We start from the raw sequence: 20,672 nt of genomic DNA, 5'->3' as shown, positions 1-20,672 counted from the left end.
TCCCCTCTGGCATTCAGTATCTCCGTTTCCTCCTCACCTCTGACACCCAGGAGTGTGAATCTAGTGAGTGCTGACACTGAAGCCAGCACCCTCTCCTTCAGTACACGGTGGTTCTGGGCTTGCCCACTCCACTGGGGTTACATCAGACATGCCCAACAGTTAAGCTCTATCTGGAATACCAAACTCTATCTTCATCCTTCTATCCTCAAAATCGGGCCTTGTGCCTAGCCCAGAGTATATATAATAAATGTTTTTGAGTAAAAAATAAATGAATAAGTTATCTTTGCTAGGATACAGCAGTATGGCTTTTTTGAATTTTGTTTCTGAAAATCATCTGCTGAAAATTGCTTTCTGGAAAGGAGAAAATTTGTTTTTGGCAATGTTCTTAGGGCTACTCTTTGTCGTGTTTAGAAGTGTTGATGATCTCAAAATAAACATGTGTTTTGCAATAGCTAGCCAACTAGACACATAAATGTACGGATCTATTTGTGTGTGTATATGTATGTACGCGCACACACACACACTTCCAGTGCCCCCAAACCGGACCTTTCCTAAAGCTTGCTGAGTTCTGAGACTACATCAAGTTAAATGAAAACAGCAGTCCCGCATGTGCAAGTGCTGTTTTGTGAAACATATTTAACACCCAGAACTGTAACCACTAGCCTGAGGTCAAGGAACAGAACATCTGCTTCTCTGGTTGCCAGACAGAGATGATGACATGACAACATTTGGGTGAGAAATATTCATTTTCCTCTGCAACCACAAACATACTTACAAGAGCCAGAACTCACTCCAGATTGCCCAACATGAGGAAAACAGAACCTACAAATGCAGCTTGTTTTTGACAAAGAAATCATTTTTAGGAGATGAGGAATTTAGAAGCAATAACAGCAGGATTCATCTGTGACTTCCCAAAGTCAAACACTAATGGAAACCAGGAATGTAGGTCTGCATAAGTGCCCTAAACACCATCAGCACAATTAGCCATTTATTCTACAAATACATATTGAGTGCTGTTTACTGTTTCAAGCTCTATGAATACAGCAGTGAACAAAACTGACGTATCTCCCTGCTTACCTTCTAATAGACACAGCTAAACATTTATTGTGTTGACAGTATGTTAGACTACAGAGGGGGAAATAAAGAAGGAAAAGCAATGGAGAATGCTGGGGAGAAATGGGAAAGGGAGTTTATGATATTGATTAAGAGCTCAAGGAAAGCCGGACTGAGAATGGGATTTGTAAGCAAAGATTTGGAGGATGTCAGAGAGCAAGCGGCACAGACATCTGAGGAAGAGTGCTCCAAGTCAAGTCCGCATTCATGCCTGACGTGTCTGAGAAGACTCGTGATGTGGTCTGAGCAAAACCGAGACTCACTGCCATGGTTGTTTTCCCAAAGTGACTGTGAACTCAACCACGAGGACTGGGTCTTATTTTTCAGGGTATCTCCAGGGTCCAGGATATGATACAATGCTTTGTTCAAATGGTGAATAGCAAGTGTATGGGTTAAATTACTCATCAACAGAGTGATGATGTGTGATCTTACCACCATGGTGCTGTTACTGAAATCAAAACTCCCATGGGTTACAAGTTGAGTGCCACACATAGTGACTGTGCATGGCACTGTGCTTTGAACACACACTATCCACCACCCCATCCACCTTCCTGTACCAGCCATCTCAACCAACAGGAGCAGTGTGTGTGGGTGCCCATGAAAAGAAGGCAGGCTGTTACCAAAGAACTCTGCTTATACCTCCTATCAGTAACGTTTGTGAAAATCAATATTGTGCTGATTTTCAACTCATTCTTCATTGTAGTTTCCTAAAACCATATGATATAAATCAAAGTTATTTCAGAATTGCATGTCTTTTTTTCAGCCCAAAAGTTTTTCCTAACATTCTATTTACTTCAAATATTTATTCTATTTCCTTTCTCCTTATTCTGAATTTTATTTGTTCTGTTAGATGAACATCCCCAAAGTGAAGGAGTATATTAAAACTAAAGTTATCCCAGGCAACCATAACCTGAATAGTAACTAACACTCTTAAGGTCTCGTATATTTTGCAAGAGAGAGAAGACAAATCACTCATTTCTATTCTGACCTTTAAAAGGCATGGTGGAAATGTTTCATGATTATTATTTGGATAAAGAACAATTTTCCACCAGGACAGTTTCTGGTGTTTCTGGTTAAATCATGTAGCTCTGATTCAGAATGTACTTAAATTGTGACATCTCCCATCCATAAAAATAATGATGGTACCACCTCTGAATGATGTAACTGTTTTTGTTTTGAGCTGTGTGGTTTTTTGGTGGAGTTTGGGGTGGGGTAAGAGTGGGCAGATGGGAAGGAGAGTTGAATCGGCCTATTATCTTCTCAGTGTAGAGGTCAACGCTGGCTACAGTCTTCCAAGCATAGCTTTTGCTATATGTCACATATAGTAACTCAAATTTATAAATCATAAATATTCCAGTATAAATTTTATTTTCAAACAGTGCCAAGTACAAACAGCAGGAATGGAAGGATGAGAATGATCTGTATCTGGTTTTTCATATGCCAAGGATTACCAATGGCCAAGCCCAGGACAAGGCGTACTCATCATACCTTCTGTTTATTCTACCTCTGACTGCAATGTAAGATTCATCTTGTTAGTCTCTGCAACTAACACTAAAATTAGTACTTAGCTCTGAATTCAGCCATGTCTAAATTACCATTTTCCTCTTTTTATAGCCAAATAACATTAGAGCAAGAAAGGCTACTGTAGCTACTTTCAAATATAAATTGCATTTTAAAAAATTTAATTGAAACCACTGAGACCTCATAAGTATTTGGAAACATCATTTTTATTTCTAGTCTCTATAATTGCTACTGTGAAATGAACAACCTAAGAATGTAAACAAGTCCGAAAATATGTTTCTAAATTTGGTATGATTATCAACATTCTAATAGAAATAAATGCCTGTTTTTCTCCCCCACTGGCCATTTAATTCAAAATCTTCCACACATTGCCAACACTTCACTGAACCCCTATGGTCTCTGCCATGTATCTAGATCCAATCCCAAGATACATGATTTGTCTTTTAAAATGGTGTTCTTTAATCAAATTGAGTTCTAGAGTAAATTTGGAAAGACTGTGACACATTTTCAAAATATGTAGAAAGGGCAACAATTGTTAAAAGAATTACAGCCAGATAGTACACAAAATCCTTCCAGTAGAATCAGTACACTGCATTTATTACTATAGCATTTTATATACGGTATATGGTAAATGACCATTGACCTGATCTGAGACCTATCTCCAAATGCAAGGTGTTCAGATAGGAAAATCGTTGGGGAACCGCAGAGGGGATAAGGAAGCAAATCTTCCAAACATGGTAACTTAAATCCCTTAATGTGACATCTCAATATTTCAATAATCAGTACATCTAGAGTGAAAAAACAAAAAAAAAAAACGAAAAACGAAAAACCTCTAGAGCTTCTTTAAATCGAAATTCGGCTGGGTGCAGTGGCTCACACCTGTAATCCCAGCACTTTGGGAGGTCAAGGCTGGTAGAGCACCTGAGGTCAGTTCAGGAGTTCAAGACCAGCCTGGGCAACATGGTGAAACCTCGTCTCTACTAAAAAAAAAATACAAAAATTAGTTGGGTGTGGTGGCAGGCACCTGTAATCCCAGCTATTTAGGAGGTTGAGGCAGCAGAACTGCTTGAACCAGGGAGGTGGAGGTTGCAGTGAGCTGAGATCGCGCCATTGCACTCCAGCCTGGGTGATACAGTGATCCTCCACTTCTAAAAAAAAACAAAAACCAAAAAACAAAACAAACAAACAAAAAACCTCATGTCTATTTGCACAGCAAAAGCACAGTAGTCCTTACTTAGCCTGGGACTGTGCTACTTACTCCCTTGTACTAAATTTCTAGCTCTTGTCTTTCTGGTCCTGTTGAAAATGACTGAGAAATGCGCAGAGTGAAATCTGAGTGGATTACCTCCATCTTCATTTATCCAGTAAAGAAAAAGATTCATAGTTCCCACTTCAGTGATCTGATGGTCCTTTCCATAGAGCCACAGGACCTGCTGACACCCATTATCCACTGCTTCACACTGGGCAAAAAGAGATGATCCGTAATTCCTTTAAGAAAGAGAAAATATGCAGGTTACAAACATACTTCATCCCCACTCCCTCATCTTCTACACTCTGATAGCCTCAAGTTCTTAATTCACATGTGGACGTAGTGAAGGTATTATGTTCTTAATATATATACACTCTCTAGTCAGTTGCATAACCTTAAAGGAAAACTCTTTAGAGAATCTAAGTGATTTAACTGCTTTCATCAGAGACAGAACAATGTGAAACCTTGAAATCTTAACTGGAGAAGTAATAATAGAAGAACACAGGTAAATAGCCAAGTTAATGAGAACAGCTAAAAGTTACCGAGTATGTTTCCACACAGCAAGCAATTTTACATGAATTACTTCAATCTCACATCAATACTACAAAGTAGACACTATCATCATTTCCATTGTTCAGATGAGAAACCGAGGTTTAGAGAAGTAACTTCTGTCAAGTTTCTGCAGAAGAGCACCAAGTGTGCGCACTTTTATCTAAGACCCTTTAATGTATCGAAGGAACACATAATGCCCAATTCCTCTAAAAGATAGGACAAATATTAAATGTTAAAGATAGGACAGATGTTAAAAGTCTTCATGTTGACCAAAAAGTATTTCAAAAGCTTGTTTTTCTCAGCCTGCACCATTCATCCCAGATTATTTAAAATGAAAGGAACAAAGTACATTTTTCTGGAATGACAATTTAGTGTTATAATACTTTCAACGTATATCTTTTATCTAAACTTATATAGGAAAATTATGGAGTATATTACAAAATAGGGATGAATATTCTAGACAAAACATGAGAGTCCTCAAATAAATGTGATAGCTGCTTGCCTCCATACACTCCTGGCTGTATAACTAACTAAGTCTGAGAAGTACTGCCATAAGACTGTCAGGGGTCAGGAATAAATTCTAGACCCCCCATTGCACTACGAAATCCCCAGAAATACACAGAAACAAACAATGAAAAACAACTAAAACGACTACAAATGTAGTAATGTAAAACTCCTACGTTACATTAATGTAATCTACCACAAAATACCTGTTTAGGTCTCTTAGAGTATCTCTTTGACATCTGGGTAAAATTACAATTTGTGTTGCTGTCTAAATAAAAGTTGAGGCCGGGCGCGGTGCCTCAAGCCTGTAATCCCAGCACTTTGGGAGGCCGAGACGGCCGGATCACGAGGTCAGGAGATCGAGACCATCCTGGCTAACATGGTGAAACCCCGTCTCTACTAAAAAATACAAAAAACTAGCCGGGCGAGGTGGCGGGCGCCTGCAGTCCCAGCTACTCGGGAGGCTGAGGCAGGAGAATGGCGTAAAAACCCGGGAGGCGGAGCTTGCAGTGAGCTGAGATCCGGCCACTGCACTCCAGCCCCGGCGACGGAGCGAGACTCCGTCTCAAAAAAAAAAGTTGAGCATGAGGCCAGGCGCAGTGGCTCATGTCTGTAATCCCAGCACTTTGGGAGCCCGAGATGGGCGGATCACTTGAGGTCAGGAGTTTGAGACCAGCCCGGCCAACGTTGTGAAACCCTGTCTCTACTGCAAATACAAGAACTAGCTGGGCGTGGTGGTGGACGCCTATAATCTCAGCTACTAGGGAGGCTGAGGCAGGAGAATCATTTGAACTTGGGTGGGGGGCAGCAAATGTTGCAGTGAGCCAAGATAGCACCCTGCACTCCAGTCTGGGTGACAGAGTGAGACTCGGTCTCAATAATAATAATAATAATGATAATAACAATTAAATATTAGAGCCTCGTGTTAATGTTTATCTACTGTTTTCATCTGCACAGCCTCCCTTCCCACTATATTCCATACTCTTATAAAAACATGGTCTTTCTATAGAGCTATGTCATTATGCTTAGACTGATAACATAGCATCTTTCCCTACCGCAGCTGATGACAATCTAGCATCTTGCTCTGCCGCAGCTGAATTAAAGGGTGGGCATTTAACCTAAGATAGTCACATGATTCCTCCTTTGGGTACATTGACTCATTTTAATGTCTATAACCTGAAATACAGGCATTTTCTCCTTTCTGGGGTTGCTTACTTGGTATGATGTAAACCTGGGGTCGGCTGTGTCCATGATCACATTTCACAGAAGAAAGCATCTGAAGCAGAGCCCTAGGCCAACATGGAGCCAGAAGCTCTGACCAGAGATAGAGGAAGAAGGGAAGAAAAAGGGGGATGTGCAAAGGACACAAGAAACTTGGAAATAATTTCTTTAAACCCTAGCAAGTCCACTGCCAGTATCCTAGTTTCATAAGTCAATAGATCCCTTGTCTGCTTAAGATCATTTCGAGGCCGGGTGCAGTGGCTCACGCCTGTAATTCCAGCACTTGGGGAGGCCGAGACAGGTGGATCACCTGAGGTAGGCAGTTCGAGACCAGCCTGACCAACATGAAGAAATTCTATCTCTACTAAAAATACAAAAAAATTAGAAGGGGCGTGGTGGCACATGCCTGTAATCCCACCTACTCTGGAGGCTGAGGCAGGAGAGTCTCTTGAACTCAGGAGACAGAGGTTGCAGTGAGACGAGATCAGGCCATTGCACTCCAGCCTAGGCAACAAGAGCAAAACTAGTCTCAAAAAAAAAAAAAAATCATTTCAGGTTGGTTTTCTGACTTGCAACTGAAAGAATATTGACTAACCACTGAAATATTCCAGTAAACTATGGAAAACAGACATCATACCATGATGATTGCAACTGGAACATGATGAGGTTGACTCACACCAAGGTAATGTTAACAGTCATTAAAAGGGTTGGGCACAGTGGCTTATGCCTGTAATCCCAGCACTTTGGGAGGCCGAGGTGGGCGGAACACTTGAGGTCAGGAGTTCGAGACCAGCCTGGCCAACATGGTGAAACCCCGTCTCTACCAAAAATATAAAAAATTAGCCATGTGTAGTGGAGCACACCTGTAATCCCAGCTACTCGGGAGGCTGAGGCAGGAGAACCACTTGAACTGGGGAGGCGGAGGTTGCAGTGAGCCGAGATCGTGCTACTGCACTCCAGCCTGGGAGACAGAGTGAGATTCTGTCCCGCCCACCAAAAAAAAAAAAAAAAAAAAGAGTCATTAAAAGACCCTTAAAACATACACTTCTAAATACAGATGACAAAATGTAAATTCTTGGCCAATGTGGAGATGAAGCAAGTCTGGTATACAGACAGGAAGCTATTAAAAATATAAAAAATAAATATGAAAAAGACAACAGATAGGAATGACCATAAAATTTAATGACCATAAAAATTCAAAAAACCTTATTCATAATTGATAGTAAATAGATAACTGAGTTAAATTATAAATGCTTTTTAATAATGAGTATAAACCAGATTGCAGGGGACGTCCAGTAGAAAGACCATAGGCTGTGGTTAACAGACCTGGGTACAGCCCTTGCACTTTGCCTCATTTAATCCATCTGGCAAACAAAAATATCTGCTTTATATACCTCATTGGGTTGTTTGGAAAAAATAAATAATAACAATAAAAGCCAAAAAATGAGTTACATGAGACTGTATTCAATATCCTAATGAAATTAAGTTTAAAAAAAATAACTATTTTGGTGGGGTGTGATGGCTCATGCTTGGAATCCCAGTAACTCGGGAGATCGAGGCAGGAGGATCGTTTGAGGCCAGAAGTTCCAGACCAGCCTGGGCAACACAGCGAGACTGCATCTCTAAAAAATAATAACTATTTTACTTGAATTTTTTCTCATTCATAGACACAACTGTGAAGTTTGACCATACCTGAAAATAAATTATTTTTCATATACAAAATGCCTTTCAGACTGTATTAAAAAACACATAGAGAATTCTTACCGGATGAATATTTAGCCTTTCAAAGAAGCGTCTAAATACAAATGGATACACACTTTTGAAAGTGCAGCTGAGCCGGGCGCGGTGGCTCACGCCTGTAATCCCAGCACTTTGGGAGGCCGAGACGGGTGGATCACGAGGTCAGGAGATCATGACCATCCTGGCTAACACGGTGAAACCTCGTCTCTACTAAAAATACAAAAAATCAGCCGGGCGAGGTGGCGGGCGCCTGTAGTCCCAGCTACTCGGGAGGTTGAGGCAGGAGAATGGCGTGAACCCGGGAGGCGGAGCTTGCAGGTAGCCGAGATGGCGCCACTGCACTCCAGCCTGGGCGACAGAGCGAGACTCTGTCTCAAAGAAAAAAAAAAAAAAAAAAAGAAAGTGTAGCTGAATTAGGCTGGGCACGGTGGCTCACGCCTGTAATCCCAGCACTTTGCGAGGCCAAGGCAGGTGGATCACGAGGTCAAGAGACCGTGACCATCCTGGCCAACATGGTGAAACCCGTCTCTACTAAAAACACACACAAAAACTTAGCGGGGCGTGGTGGTGCATGTCTGTAGTCTCAGCTATGCGAGAGGCTGAGGCTGGAGAATTGCTTGAATCCGGGAGGCGGAGATTGCAGTGAGCCGAGATCACGCCATTGCACTCCAGCCTGGGTGACAGAGCAACACTCCATCAAAAAAAGGAAGGAAGGGAGGGAGGGAGGGAGGAAGGGAGGGAGGGAGGAAGGAAGGCAAGAAGGCAGGAAGAAAGGAAGGAAAAGTAAGTGTAGCTGAATTAAAACCATAGCTCCTCAGCTTCATGAAGCACTGGGCAGGGAAAGAGAATTAAAGATAGTGACTATTTCAATGCACTGAAAAGGAAAGGGTTTCTTATGTTTAGAGTTAGATTGATCGATTGATATATTACATTCTATAGATGGTCTTTATTCTCCCAAATTTTAATTTTCTCAACATTTTCTCACAGGTGTAAGCTATATGATTAATGTCCACAGGATAACTGATACCATGGTAATATAGTTGGGTTCCCGCCCATGTGCTGCCAATATTCATAAGAGAAACATGTTCTTGGAGGAAACGGAAAAATGAAAAAGAAAGCTATTGACATAAAAACATTTCAATATAGTTTTAAATAGAATAGATATCTGGGAGAATAGACATATTAAATACATCCCTCCAAAAGAATAAATTCTATTATGTAAAATTTAACTGATGTCTTCTAAGATAAAGAGAGTCCAGGAAATGAAATGAGACAGTGAGAAAACCACAACATCAGCGACTGTGAGAGGTTACTACAGGTTGAGGATCCCTAATTCAAAACTTCGAAATGCTCCAAAATCTGAAACTTTTCAGTGCCAACATGATGCTCAATTTGGATTTCGAATTTTTCGGATTAGGGATGCTCAAAGAGAAATATTCCAAAATTTGACATCCAAAACACATCTGATCCCAAGCATTTCAGGTAAGAGATATGTAACCCATACCTGCCAGATTGGATACTAAGTACTTAACCACGTTATTTCACTGAGTCATCTAAAAACAACCCTAGACTTTATTGTTCTTTGGAAGACTTGGAGAAAGAGAGGATTCAGTTGTAGAAGATCTCACAGATAGTTAAGTGTGTAACTCCCAGACATTTGACTCCTAAGTCCAAGCTTTTAACCATTAGGGTACCATTAGGTTATCATACTGCATTTGCTGAGAGCTTTCTATATGCCAAGTCCTGTCCTAGGCACTTTCTATTATCTCACTTAATCTGTGCAAGGTATTATTGCCTCAACTTTATAAATGAGGAAACTGATACATAGAGCAGTTAAGTAACATGCCCAAGGCAAGTAGGTTGGTTTGTTTTTAAAGACTTCAAGTTTTTTCAGAGCAGTTTTAGGTTCCCACCAAAACTGAAAGGAAAGTACAAAGATTTCCTGTATCCCCTTCTCCCCATCCAAATGAATAGTTTCTACCATTACCAATGCCTCACACCAGAGTGGTACATTTGCTGCAATTAATGAACCACATTGACATACCATTATTACCTGAAGTCTAAAGTTTTTATTAGTGTTCATTCCTGGTGTACATTCTATGGATTTGGACAAATCTATAATGACATTTATGCACCATCATGGCAGTTAGGTTTTTAAGCCAGGTCTTTCTGACTTCAAAGCTTGTACTCTTAAATGTAGAATCAGAATGCAATGAAAAAAGAAAAAACTAAGAGAGAGATAATTTGTGTGTGTGTGTGTGTGTGCACGTGTGCATGTGCAAGAGAGAAAAAGAGAGAACGACAGAAAGCCTTATTCCTCCCAAATTAACTAAGGAATCACCTGGGACTAAAAATGTTTCTACAGTGCAAGACCCTTCTCTAGCTCAGTACTTCTCAAGCTTAGCTGCATGCTAAAGAATCCTGATGCTCAGTCTCTGCCCCAGACCAAATAAACCAGAATCTCTGGAGGAAAGAACCAGGCATCAGTATTTGGTAACACTCCCAGGTGATCTTAATTTGTAACCAAGGTGAGGCCCATTATACTTGGCCTCTCCTTCAGCTGTGTGCAACTGTATTACTTTTCTCACTTGTGTATATTTAGAAATAGAAGGATAATGCTACCTCAAAACCTTCAAAATAGTGGCACAATCTCAGAATTAAAAAAAAAAGAAAAGCTTCTCTCTTTTCCTCAGATTCACTTAGATAGAAAGCAGAAAGTTCTTGAGCTTATGAGACTCAACAGTTATTTAAAAATACCAGTTGACTACGGTTGTCATAAAAAATGCTCAAGGGTAATTGTTGACTTAATTAGGTTTACAGATGTAATGATACACACAACTAAAGTTGACTCCAAATGTCTTTGTCAACTCAACAGGATAATACTAAATGTGGAATCTTTTGTTCCCCTTGTACTTCTCCAGGTCAGAAGCATAGGAGACAGCCCTAGGACATTTTGGAAGTGATAGGCATATAGGTTAAATGCTTATCCTTTTGGTTACCACCTTCCCTCTTGCCATTTTTAATTTATGATTTCAATACTTTCTTCTCCAGTCTCTTCCTTTCCTAAGAGATTTCAAGTCAATTTCCATTGATCATAGTCCACCTGAGCCTAATGAATCAAATATATTTTATAATAGATTTTATTTTTTTAGAGCACTTTTAGATTCACAGAGAAATTGAGCAAAAAGTAACAGAATTTCCCTATTACACCCCTTCCCGACTACCCTCTCAGTCTTTCTTATTATCATCATCTTGCATTAGTGTGGTCCACAAGTCCATAGTTTACATTAGGGTTCACTCTGTGTTGTACTGAAAGCATTAATTTTTAACTGCCCTACAGTGATCATGTATTCTGCGACAGTGCATTAAATCATCATTTACAAATAAATTACAACCTGCCCAAACACTGGTTAATAAAGATTGCCCTGCAATTTCTGTGTCCCCATGTTATCTTTTTCCTAGACAGGTAGGGGGAGCTAGAAAGCAATATTTTAAAAAGGGAAACTTTTTCCTTATTACATCTCATCCAGATTGTTTATTTACTCTCTCTATATGGTATATATGTGGTATGCAGTGGTACATAGGCACATGCTCTGCGAAGAAGTTTGAACCAGTAAAAAAAAGAAATCAAGAGTCAAAAAAAGGAGTTTTCAACCTGGCTAGCCTAGGACACAGGAAGGTGTGTTCTAAGCCAGAAGGAGAATAGGCTTCCTAGTTTTAACGCATTCCATTTGGATTTCTCTACCCATTGAGGGAATGCACTTGCTAAAGTTGCCAGTGGGGATGACTTTTATAACCATTCTTTTTTTCTTTGGGTAGGTGAGGAGAGAAAAGAAAAAGGAAATACAGCAAGACTACAGAAGGGTCAAATCCAGTGGTCATTGCCTCTAATACCCCAGCAGCATGTCATGTGACTCTCTCCTGCCTCCTGAACCTACATGTCCTACCAGGGCCCACAAGACTGCCATGGACACCTTTTTGGACAGCTGCTGCCCTCGGTATGTGAACAGCACCATTTGATACATGCAAAGCAAGAACCCATGCTGCTTAATCCAGTTATTCTCATTCACCCACAGGGGCATTCCTAACTCATGGCCAAGTCCACCCCTGAAATCGTCCGACACTTTTTAAATGCTCTTTTATTCCCTGCCAGCTACATATGGCCTATGAGACTGGCCTGACAGAGCCAAAGCAGAGCTGTCTCGCAGCCAGTTGGCAGCAGGTGTGGCCACAATCTGTGGCAATGAAGACAGCACTTCAGTGAGGCGGGCACCTTCCCCAGACAGGACTCCCTGGAGCCAACTGAGAGCCTAGGTCTCAGGACCAGATGCTCTTTAATGCCAGCCATTAGCCTGCAGCCAGAGACCAGTGCCCAGGGGCAGTTTATCCAAAGCACTGATGTGATGCTTGTTTTAGTTTCTTGCTTCAGTTCTTGCCTAGGTATCATATCCAGTGTTTCTCCCTTATGAAGGGCCATCAGCTATCCTTTAAACTAGCACATCTAAAAGCGACGGCACTGAATTCATACTGCGTTTACATAGGAAAAGCTACTATAGCTGGCTTGCTGAAAGATTAAACTGAAAATTAACCATGAAACACAATGAACATTAAAGTTTGAAAAGTACTAAATGTGTTCATACTGAAGTGAAATAGCTCTAACTCAAGGGTCATGAAGGGATCTTTCCTTTAGACAGAGACACAGATTTACTTACCCTCCCATCTTGCAGTCCCCAGTTCCACCTTCCCAGGCTCTTACATACTTGGGATTGGCCCACAGGGACACTGGATTAAAGGTTCCACTTGAAAAATAAGGTCCCACTGGGCTCAAGAGTACAAAGAGCAGGGCTTTGGTAGGCTTCTTGACTCCAAGAGAAGGCTGCAATGAAGTAGAAGTACACACAACCGTCACTTAAAACGTAGACACCAGTCTTAAAAGTCTAGAATAGATTTATTTCTGTCTCCCAGAAGGAGCCATTGAATACATGAGCTATTACCATACTTTTAAAATTAAGTTACACAAAGCCTAATGGTTTTTAAGGAGGAAATCCTGAGAATGGAGCACATACATTTCATTTTGCTTTGCTTTCTGAGTTGTTACGATTTTAAGCAAAAAAGCTGGATTTGTCCATTTTTGTGCGTTAGTAGGGTTTTGGAGGAGAGACATATTTCCAATCACTATCTATATAACACCTTTCAAGGTTGCATTGATTGGGAATTGAGAAAGGGGAGAACCCAGAGATGGTTTTAGTCTTTGGGGGGTAAAATATAATATTTACTTCTCTAACTCGTCCTTCTGTTTCACAGCCTAAGGGACTGCTTCAGGACATGGCAGGGTCTTCAGCAGGTGGTAGGTGGAGGGGAATGTGCCATTAGCACACCTGCCCGCATCAACTAGCAGGTAGCAGGAGTACAGCTTCAATGGAGGGATAAGCACTGTTAAATCAAGTTTTGCCTACAGCTGCCTCATTACATTATTTTAAGCTCGGCCTAAAGGTTTCTCTGTACATCGTGAACTATAACCTAAATGGACATTATAAACAGACTGTAGCCTACTCTTGTGCCAGTCACTGAGTTTTGGCCAATCAAATGTGGCCAACTGTTCAAATAAGGCAAACACTGAGTTATAGCCAATCCAGCTGTTTCTGAACCTCATTTCTGTTTTCTGTATGTCACTTTCCTTTCTCTGTCCATACATCCTCTTCCACCACGCGGCTGCACTGAAGCCACAGGGCCTACTCTGGCTGGGAAGGCTGCCCGAGTTGCGAATGGCTCTTTGGTCAATTAAATCCTTTTAAATTTAATTCGGCTGAAGTTTTTTTATTTAACAATATCATTAAAAAAAACAGGGAATGAATGACTTATAAATAACAAAATAGAAGGCCGTCCTTCCCATAAACACTGTAAAGCCAGAAGCCCACAATGCAAAATCGTGCCAATTCCTCCAGCACAAGAGCAGTTGTAAGTCATTAGGGTTCATTGTTTATTAAGGAAGAAAACCGAGAGACGCAACGTTTTGAAGGCTACATATTAAGATAGAAATGATCACTGGGCTATCCTCAGAAATTCAAGACCACACAAAGTAAAAAAAAGAAAGGCAGGACTACTAGGTTAAGAGTTTCGGGACATAAACCACTTGTGTCCAATCTTCACTAGAGCCTGGTCTACCTGGATAGGAATGGGGATCTGTCAGGAAAAGAAAGAGAATCTTTACAATAGAAAAGACTCAACTTGCGCTGATTTTGTGGCTTTGTAATGTTTCTTGAGGGATATTTTTATCTGAACTTCAATTAAACTTCCCCTTACTATCCATTGCCCCACAGTCCCTCACCCACTGCTCAACACTCAGACCACCAAAATCAGGCAGGTAAAATATTAATGAGCATAAACAAATGTGTTTGCACAAGCGCACACCAATGCTATCTGAAAGGCATGCCACCTTAGGAAACGGGAGTCTAATTTCATTAGCATTCCATGGGAACATGATAACCAAAGGGCCTGGGTGGCCACAACAAACCTGTGGCGGTTGATGGAAGACTATGTCAGAGAAATCCATCAGCAAGCAACAACAGGTTTCGATTGTTAGCTTGTGTTTGCTCTTTAACGGAGGCTGAAGATTCAAGGAGGACCATCCTACCAATAAAGGATAAAGCGCCTTAAAGCTTCATTTGCCTTTTTTGGTTTCACTGTTTGGGAGGAAAAACCTAAGCATACTACACACCTGCTTGTCTTCCCAGCTACGATAAAACTGAACCATCTTATCTCTGCACTTTTATTTAACCTCTCAGTTAAGAAATGACACCTTCATTTCATGAGTGCCTTGAAGCAGAATATGTTACATTTTTTAACGAATCCTATGATACGGTTTGTATTTGTGTCCCTGCCCAAATCTCATGTCAAATTGGAGGAGGGGCCCAGTGTGAGGTGATAGGATCATGGAGGTGAATTTCTTCCTTGCTGTGCTTGTGACAGTGAGTGAGTTCTCATGAGATCTGATTGTTTAAAAGCGTGTGGCACTTCCCCTGTGCTCTCTCTCTCTCCTGCTGCCACGAGAAGGTCCTTGCTTCCCTTTCACCTTCTATTATGACTGTAAGTTTCCTGAAGCCTCCCAGTCATGCTAACCCTGCAAAACTGTGAGTCAATTAAACCTCTTTTCTTCATAAATTACCCAGGCTCAGGTAGTTCTTCATAGTAGTGTGAAAATGGACTGATCTACCCTAGTGATGAGGAATTAAGAGAAGCTTCTCAACGTAATTTAGAGATATAATATGCTGGCATAGTCTCAATAATTTACCTAGCTTCTAAGTTTCTGAATAGAATAGCTTATTTGTGGACAAGCTAATAGCATTTTAATAGCTGTCGCACAAATGGCTGGGACTTTTTTCATTCTGAACTAATGTATTTTATGCAAACTACATTATACTAAAAGAAATAACAATAATGCATTATGAAAATTTTTTCCTGAAATAAATTTCACTTTATTTATTTTCTTCTCCTGATTTTGACAGGCAAATTTGCATTTTATTCCACTAGGTGGTAGTATAGAGAGCACAGATAGAAAATGGAGTAATTCTGTACATTAAATCCATTTCTAGAAAAAGGTCTTGATAAACCTCTAAGTAATATTTGTATTCTTAGCAAGCAGGTAAATTATAGGCTAGAATTTTTCAATGCTGAGAGAAAATGTGTTTATGTGTACTAATACTTTATTTTCTGCAATTTAACCAAGTCAATTCCTGTTTTACAAGTACTTCAAGTACTGGTGTTGATCACAGACTAGTCACCTTCATCCTTAAATGATTACTTGCACCAATTAATTGTCTTTTCATGAATGAAACTCTGCGATTTCACTGAAAATAGTCACAGTGCTTTAAGATGGAATAAATAAGGTCTAACACAAGGCAGAAAGAGAGGAAGACAGCTTTATGATTGGGTCAGTTTCTATGCTTAGGAGTCATTTGTTTCTATGTTTCAAATATTCCTTCTAGCCTGAAAAGCAATCTAAATTGCTTTTTAAGAGCAATTTAGTGCTGCTGTTAAAAGCATTTTACTATGAATTGTTATACAAAAAAGATAACTCCACTCATATGTTTATCACAGCCCTGTCCATAATAACAAAGACATGGAATCAACCCAGGTGACCATCAATGGTGGAGTGAATAAAGAAAATGTGATACATATAAACCATGGAATATTATGTAGCCATAAAAAAGAATGAACTCATGTCATTGTAGCAACACAGATGCAGCTGGAGTCTACTATCCTAAATGAATTAACACAGAAACAGAAAACCAAATATCACATGTCCTCACTTATTTTTTTATTTTATTTTTTTGAGACAGAGTCTTGCTCTGTCGCCCAGGCTGGAGTGCAGTGGCACGATCTCGGCTCACTGCAAGCTCCGCCTCCCGGGTTCATGCCATTTTCCTGCCTCAGCCTCCTGGAGTAGCTGGGACTACAGATGCCCACCACCTCGCCCAGCTAGTTTTTTTTGTATTTTTTTAGTAGATACAGGGTTTCACTGTGTTAGCCAGGATGGTCTCGATCTCCTGACCTCATGATCTGCCCAACTCGGCCTCCCAAAGTGCTGGGATTACAGGCTTGAGCCACCGCGCCCGGCCCACATGTCCTCACTTATAAGTGAGAGCTAAGCATTAGGTACATACAGACACAAAGATGGGAACAATAAAAACTGGGGATTCCAAAAGAGGGGGAGGGGAAAAGTGTTTAGAAAAACTACCTACAGTGTACCATGTTCACTTCTTGGGCAATGAGATCCTTAGAAGCTAAAACCTCGGTATCACAACATATACCCATGTAACAAACTTGCACATGTAACTCCTGACTCTCACATAAATGTTTTAAAATTAAACAAAGAAAGTCAATTAACTTGCTTCACACAAGAGTATGTTATTATATAATATTAAACAACTATTAGCAAAATTCCACAATGATAAGTTCAGTCATCTGATTAAATAAAGCAAAAGCCACATAAATAATGAGAACATATGGATGACAATAGTTGATGAATTGTGTAAGTCAGTTTTGATGAGTTATATTTCCTTATAAACACTTTAACACTTTGGCTTTTTACTAGCTTCCTGGAATATTCAAATACATGAGGAATTGAAAGGGGCTTTAAAAAAAAAACATGAAAAATGAGAAATATAAAATTTCAAATGCAGCGTGTTTAACTTCTCAAGAGACCGCATTGACTTTGAAACTGAAATGCTGATGTGTTAAAAAAAATAAAGACTTTTTTTACTTCAGGGGCTATACCTCACAAATAAATGGCAAATACATATACAAAAGGGATTTTAAATACATGGATATTTTGCACGGAAGGACAAGACACTGAGTGTGATGGAAAATAAAAAGACATGTCACAGAGAAAATCATCACTTCCCTCTGGGTCAGTCAGAAATTACTTTATCAAAAGGCAGGATTTCAGAGGTGATTTGAATGATGGCAGGAAAGAGCTCAATGAGCTGAGAAGAGTACTATTAGCCTATGTTTTGGCCCAGAAGGCAGAGAAGCACAACAGCATGTGCAGGCTTGAGAATAATTCTGCCTAGGCAAGGCAGATGAGAGGCAGAAGAAATAAGATAATTGGAAAAGACAGAAGAGCATTTTTCCTAAAGCAATGCAATTTTTGGTTTTTTTTAATTCGAAGAGTAGCCTGTTTTCTTTTTTTTAAAAAAAATACTGCCAGTTCTTTTGAAAGAGGGTGAAATTGTTAAAGGGGAAAATAGTAAAGAAGGTTGGACTAAGGGGTACTGCATGGGGGAGAACTCAGTGGTCCATACAGGGCTTGAAAGCTGTGAGGGTCAGGAAAGCGAGAGCACTGAATTCATACTGTGTTTATGCAGGAAAAGCTACTATAGCTGGCTGGCTGAAAGATTAAAAAATAATAATAACCCTCAATAGTATGCTTTGCTTTTCTGGCTCCAACATATTTTACTGTCAATATCTCATAAAACAGAACAATTCAAAAAGTTATAATTCCTATTTTAGGTTAAGGAAACTGAGGCTTCAAACAAACAATTTGCCCAGGTTTCACGGTTATTAAATTCTAGTTCTTCTCTTAATCCAGAGTTAGTTCATACTTTACTAAAGCTTGAAAAAAAAATTACTAAAGTACCCAAGATCTCCTTATTTTAAGAGAGTTCAAACTGGTGTCTAGCTTTCTTCCCCCTGAGCCTTGGTGAGACACAGCAGGGATACCTCTTAGGGGCCTGCTGAGTGCCCCGTGCCCCTGAGCATAAAACAAAGGAACATCTTGAGTTCCTTCAAAAGAAAGTCTAGCCATCTGGCTAGCCTTGAGAAGTAAATGAGCAACTTGATAAGAAAAAAAGGGTAACAGTAGCTTAAAACAATCACCAAGGAAGTCAGAGTAGGAAGATGTTTGGTTTCCTACAGAAACTAAAGGTAACATCTTAACAGATGTCCCAGAGTTGTTTTTCAGAACCTGGATCCCCATCAAATGGATCCTCCAGATCACAGATATGAGGGAACTGAGGCAACTCTGGGAACACTGGCTATGAGGTAGCCCTGCTCCACAGGAGCAGTTAAAAAAAAAAGAAAGAAAGAAAAAGAAAAAGAAAAGGAACTGAGGACTGAATTATTGCCATTCTTTGTTTTTTGTTTTGTTTTTTTCAGATGGAGTCTCGAGTCTCGCTCTGTTGTCCAGGCTGGAGTGCAATGGCGCAATCTTGGCTCACTGCAACCTCCACCTCCCAGGTTCAAGTGATTCTCCTGCCTTGCCCTCTTGAGGAGCTGGGATTACAGGCGCGCCACCACACCCAGTTCGTTTCTGTATTTTTAGTAGAGATGGGGTTTCACCATGTTGGCCAGGCTGGTCTTAAATTCCTGACCTCAAGTGATCCGCCCACCTCGGCGTCCCAGAGTTCTGGGATTACAGGCGTGAACGACCACGCCTGGCACCATTCTTTGTTTTAAATTTCTTTCTGACAGGCCTGGAGGAAGTCCACCCATGGGCCAGACCTAATATTCCTTTCCATCTTTTCTTTTTCTTTTTTATTTTTTTTTAGAGACAGAGTCTTGCCATGTTGCCTAGGCTGGTGTTGAAATCCTGGCCTCAAGTTACCCTCCTTCTTCAGCCTTTCAAAGTGTGGAGATTACAGGCATAAGCCACCATGCCTGGCCTGCTGATCCCAGCTTTAGACAAATATCCCCTTCCTTAATCAATGCGCAAAGCAGAAAATCTTTGGATTAACCTGTGACCTGTAAGCCCCTACTTCAAGATATCCCACCTTTTTGGCCAAACTAATATATGGCTTCCATGTGTTGATTGATGCCTTTGCCTGTAACCTCTGCCTCCCCACCCTACATGTAAGCCATTGGGGAGTTTAGGTCTTTGGCATGAGCTCCCTGATTCTGTCTTCTTGTTGGCCTGCAAATAAACACCCTCCTTTCTCCCACTGTAAAACCCTCGTGTGGATGATAGACCTTACTGCACCAGGTGAAAGACCCCAGTTTGGTTTAGTAACAACAGCCTTCACCCTCTACATATCCCACACTCAAACCATACTGAACCCCTTCCATTGCTCCTCACTTTCCTACTTCCATATGCTCTACTGCACTACTTCCCTGCCTGGAACACTCTCCTTCCAATGCCCTCCTATTATGGATTGAATTGTGTCCCTAAAATTCCCATGTTGAAATCCTAACCCACGATGTGACTGTATTTGGACATCGGGCCTTTAAAGAGGTAATTAAACTTAAATGAAGTCATGAGAATGAAGCCTTAATCCATAGGCCTGCTCTCCTTATAAGAGGAAAAGACACCAGAGATAGCTCCCTTGGCCAAACAGAGGAGAGGCCCAGTGAGGACACAGGGAGAAGGTGGCCATCTACAAGCCAGGAGGAGGGCTCTTACCAGAAATCAGCTTTGCAGGCACCCTCATCTTGGACTTCTGGACTCTGGAAGGGTGAGAAAAGAAACACCTGTGGTTGAAGCTGCCTAGTCTGTACTATTCTATTACGGCAGCCCGAGCCACAGGATAGAACGCAGGCCTAGGAATCCTACAAATCTGCTCTTCAAGCTCGCCAGCAAACTGGTCACTTACAAACTTTTCTGCAGTTCCCTGAAACAAAAACTGGATGAAGTTTCCCTCTCGTCTTGTTTTATGTCCTTGAAAGCTTGACCTTGTAACCATGTGGGGGTACTTTCTCCTGATCTCTGCCATCTAGAGGGCGTGAATTTTGGGGTTCCTGTCAGTCCTAAAAATTATCTTGCGCAGTTAAAAGCCTTTGCAAGCTCAAAATTGGCTGCTCTAAGCTCCTTCTCGGAGGAGCAATGGAGACTGTGCAGTACTGCAGCTAAGTAGCTCAAGGCTTTGCTATTTCACTAGTGGTGGCCTGGGTTCAATTCCTAGCTTATGGGAATGAGTCCTTTCTGTTTTGATAGCTATGTGACCTTTGCCATTTATCAATTCTCTTCCCCTCCATGAACAACTTGTGACTATGTGTCTTGAATTTTCCTTCCTCTGAGCTATGTTTGGAGGTTCTAGATCTTGTAAGAACTGCTTACCACCTCTTTGAAAATACCTCCCACACCTGTGGTTAAATCATCAACTTAATTAAGGCTTATTGGTTTCACCTGGGAGGTTACTGTTGTTAAAGTTCAAAAGCCAGAAATATTAGCTGTTTGTCCTGGCTAGAGTCTGGTAATAAGAGATTTGGTTAAAAATCAGCTTAATTAAAAGTGATATCCAAGATTATCTATCTATCTATCATCTATCTATCTATCTAT

General features: G+C 40.7%; 1 protein-coding gene across 5 annotated transcripts in view; it reads right to left on the bottom strand.

The window, feature by feature from the left end:
* Window positions 1-20,672, bottom strand: part of BCAT1 (branched chain amino-acid transaminase 1, cytosolic) — a 142,079-nt gene that overhangs the window by 25,533 nt on the left and 95,874 nt on the right. For all 5 annotated transcript variants that reach the window (XM_011961445.1, XM_011961447.1, XM_011961448.1 and 2 more), the window contains 2 exons: window positions 12,613-12,776; window positions 3,980-4,122 (listed from right to left, as the gene is read on the bottom strand). In XM_011961445.1, the coding sequence (XP_011816835.1) occupies window positions 3,980-4,122; window positions 12,613-12,776 (307 nt within the window). The remainder of the gene's footprint in view (window positions 1-3,979; window positions 4,123-12,612; window positions 12,777-20,672) is intronic.

Source organism: Colobus angolensis, unplaced genomic scaffold (assembly GCF_000951035.1).
Source record: "Colobus angolensis palliatus isolate OR3802 unplaced genomic scaffold, Cang.pa_1.0 Scaffold550, whole genome shotgun sequence".
NCBI lineage: Eukaryota > Metazoa > Chordata > Mammalia > Primates > Cercopithecidae > Colobus > Colobus angolensis.
The sequence above is the reverse complement of the archived record's forward strand: the minus strand, read 5'-3'. Positions and strand labels throughout refer to the sequence as shown.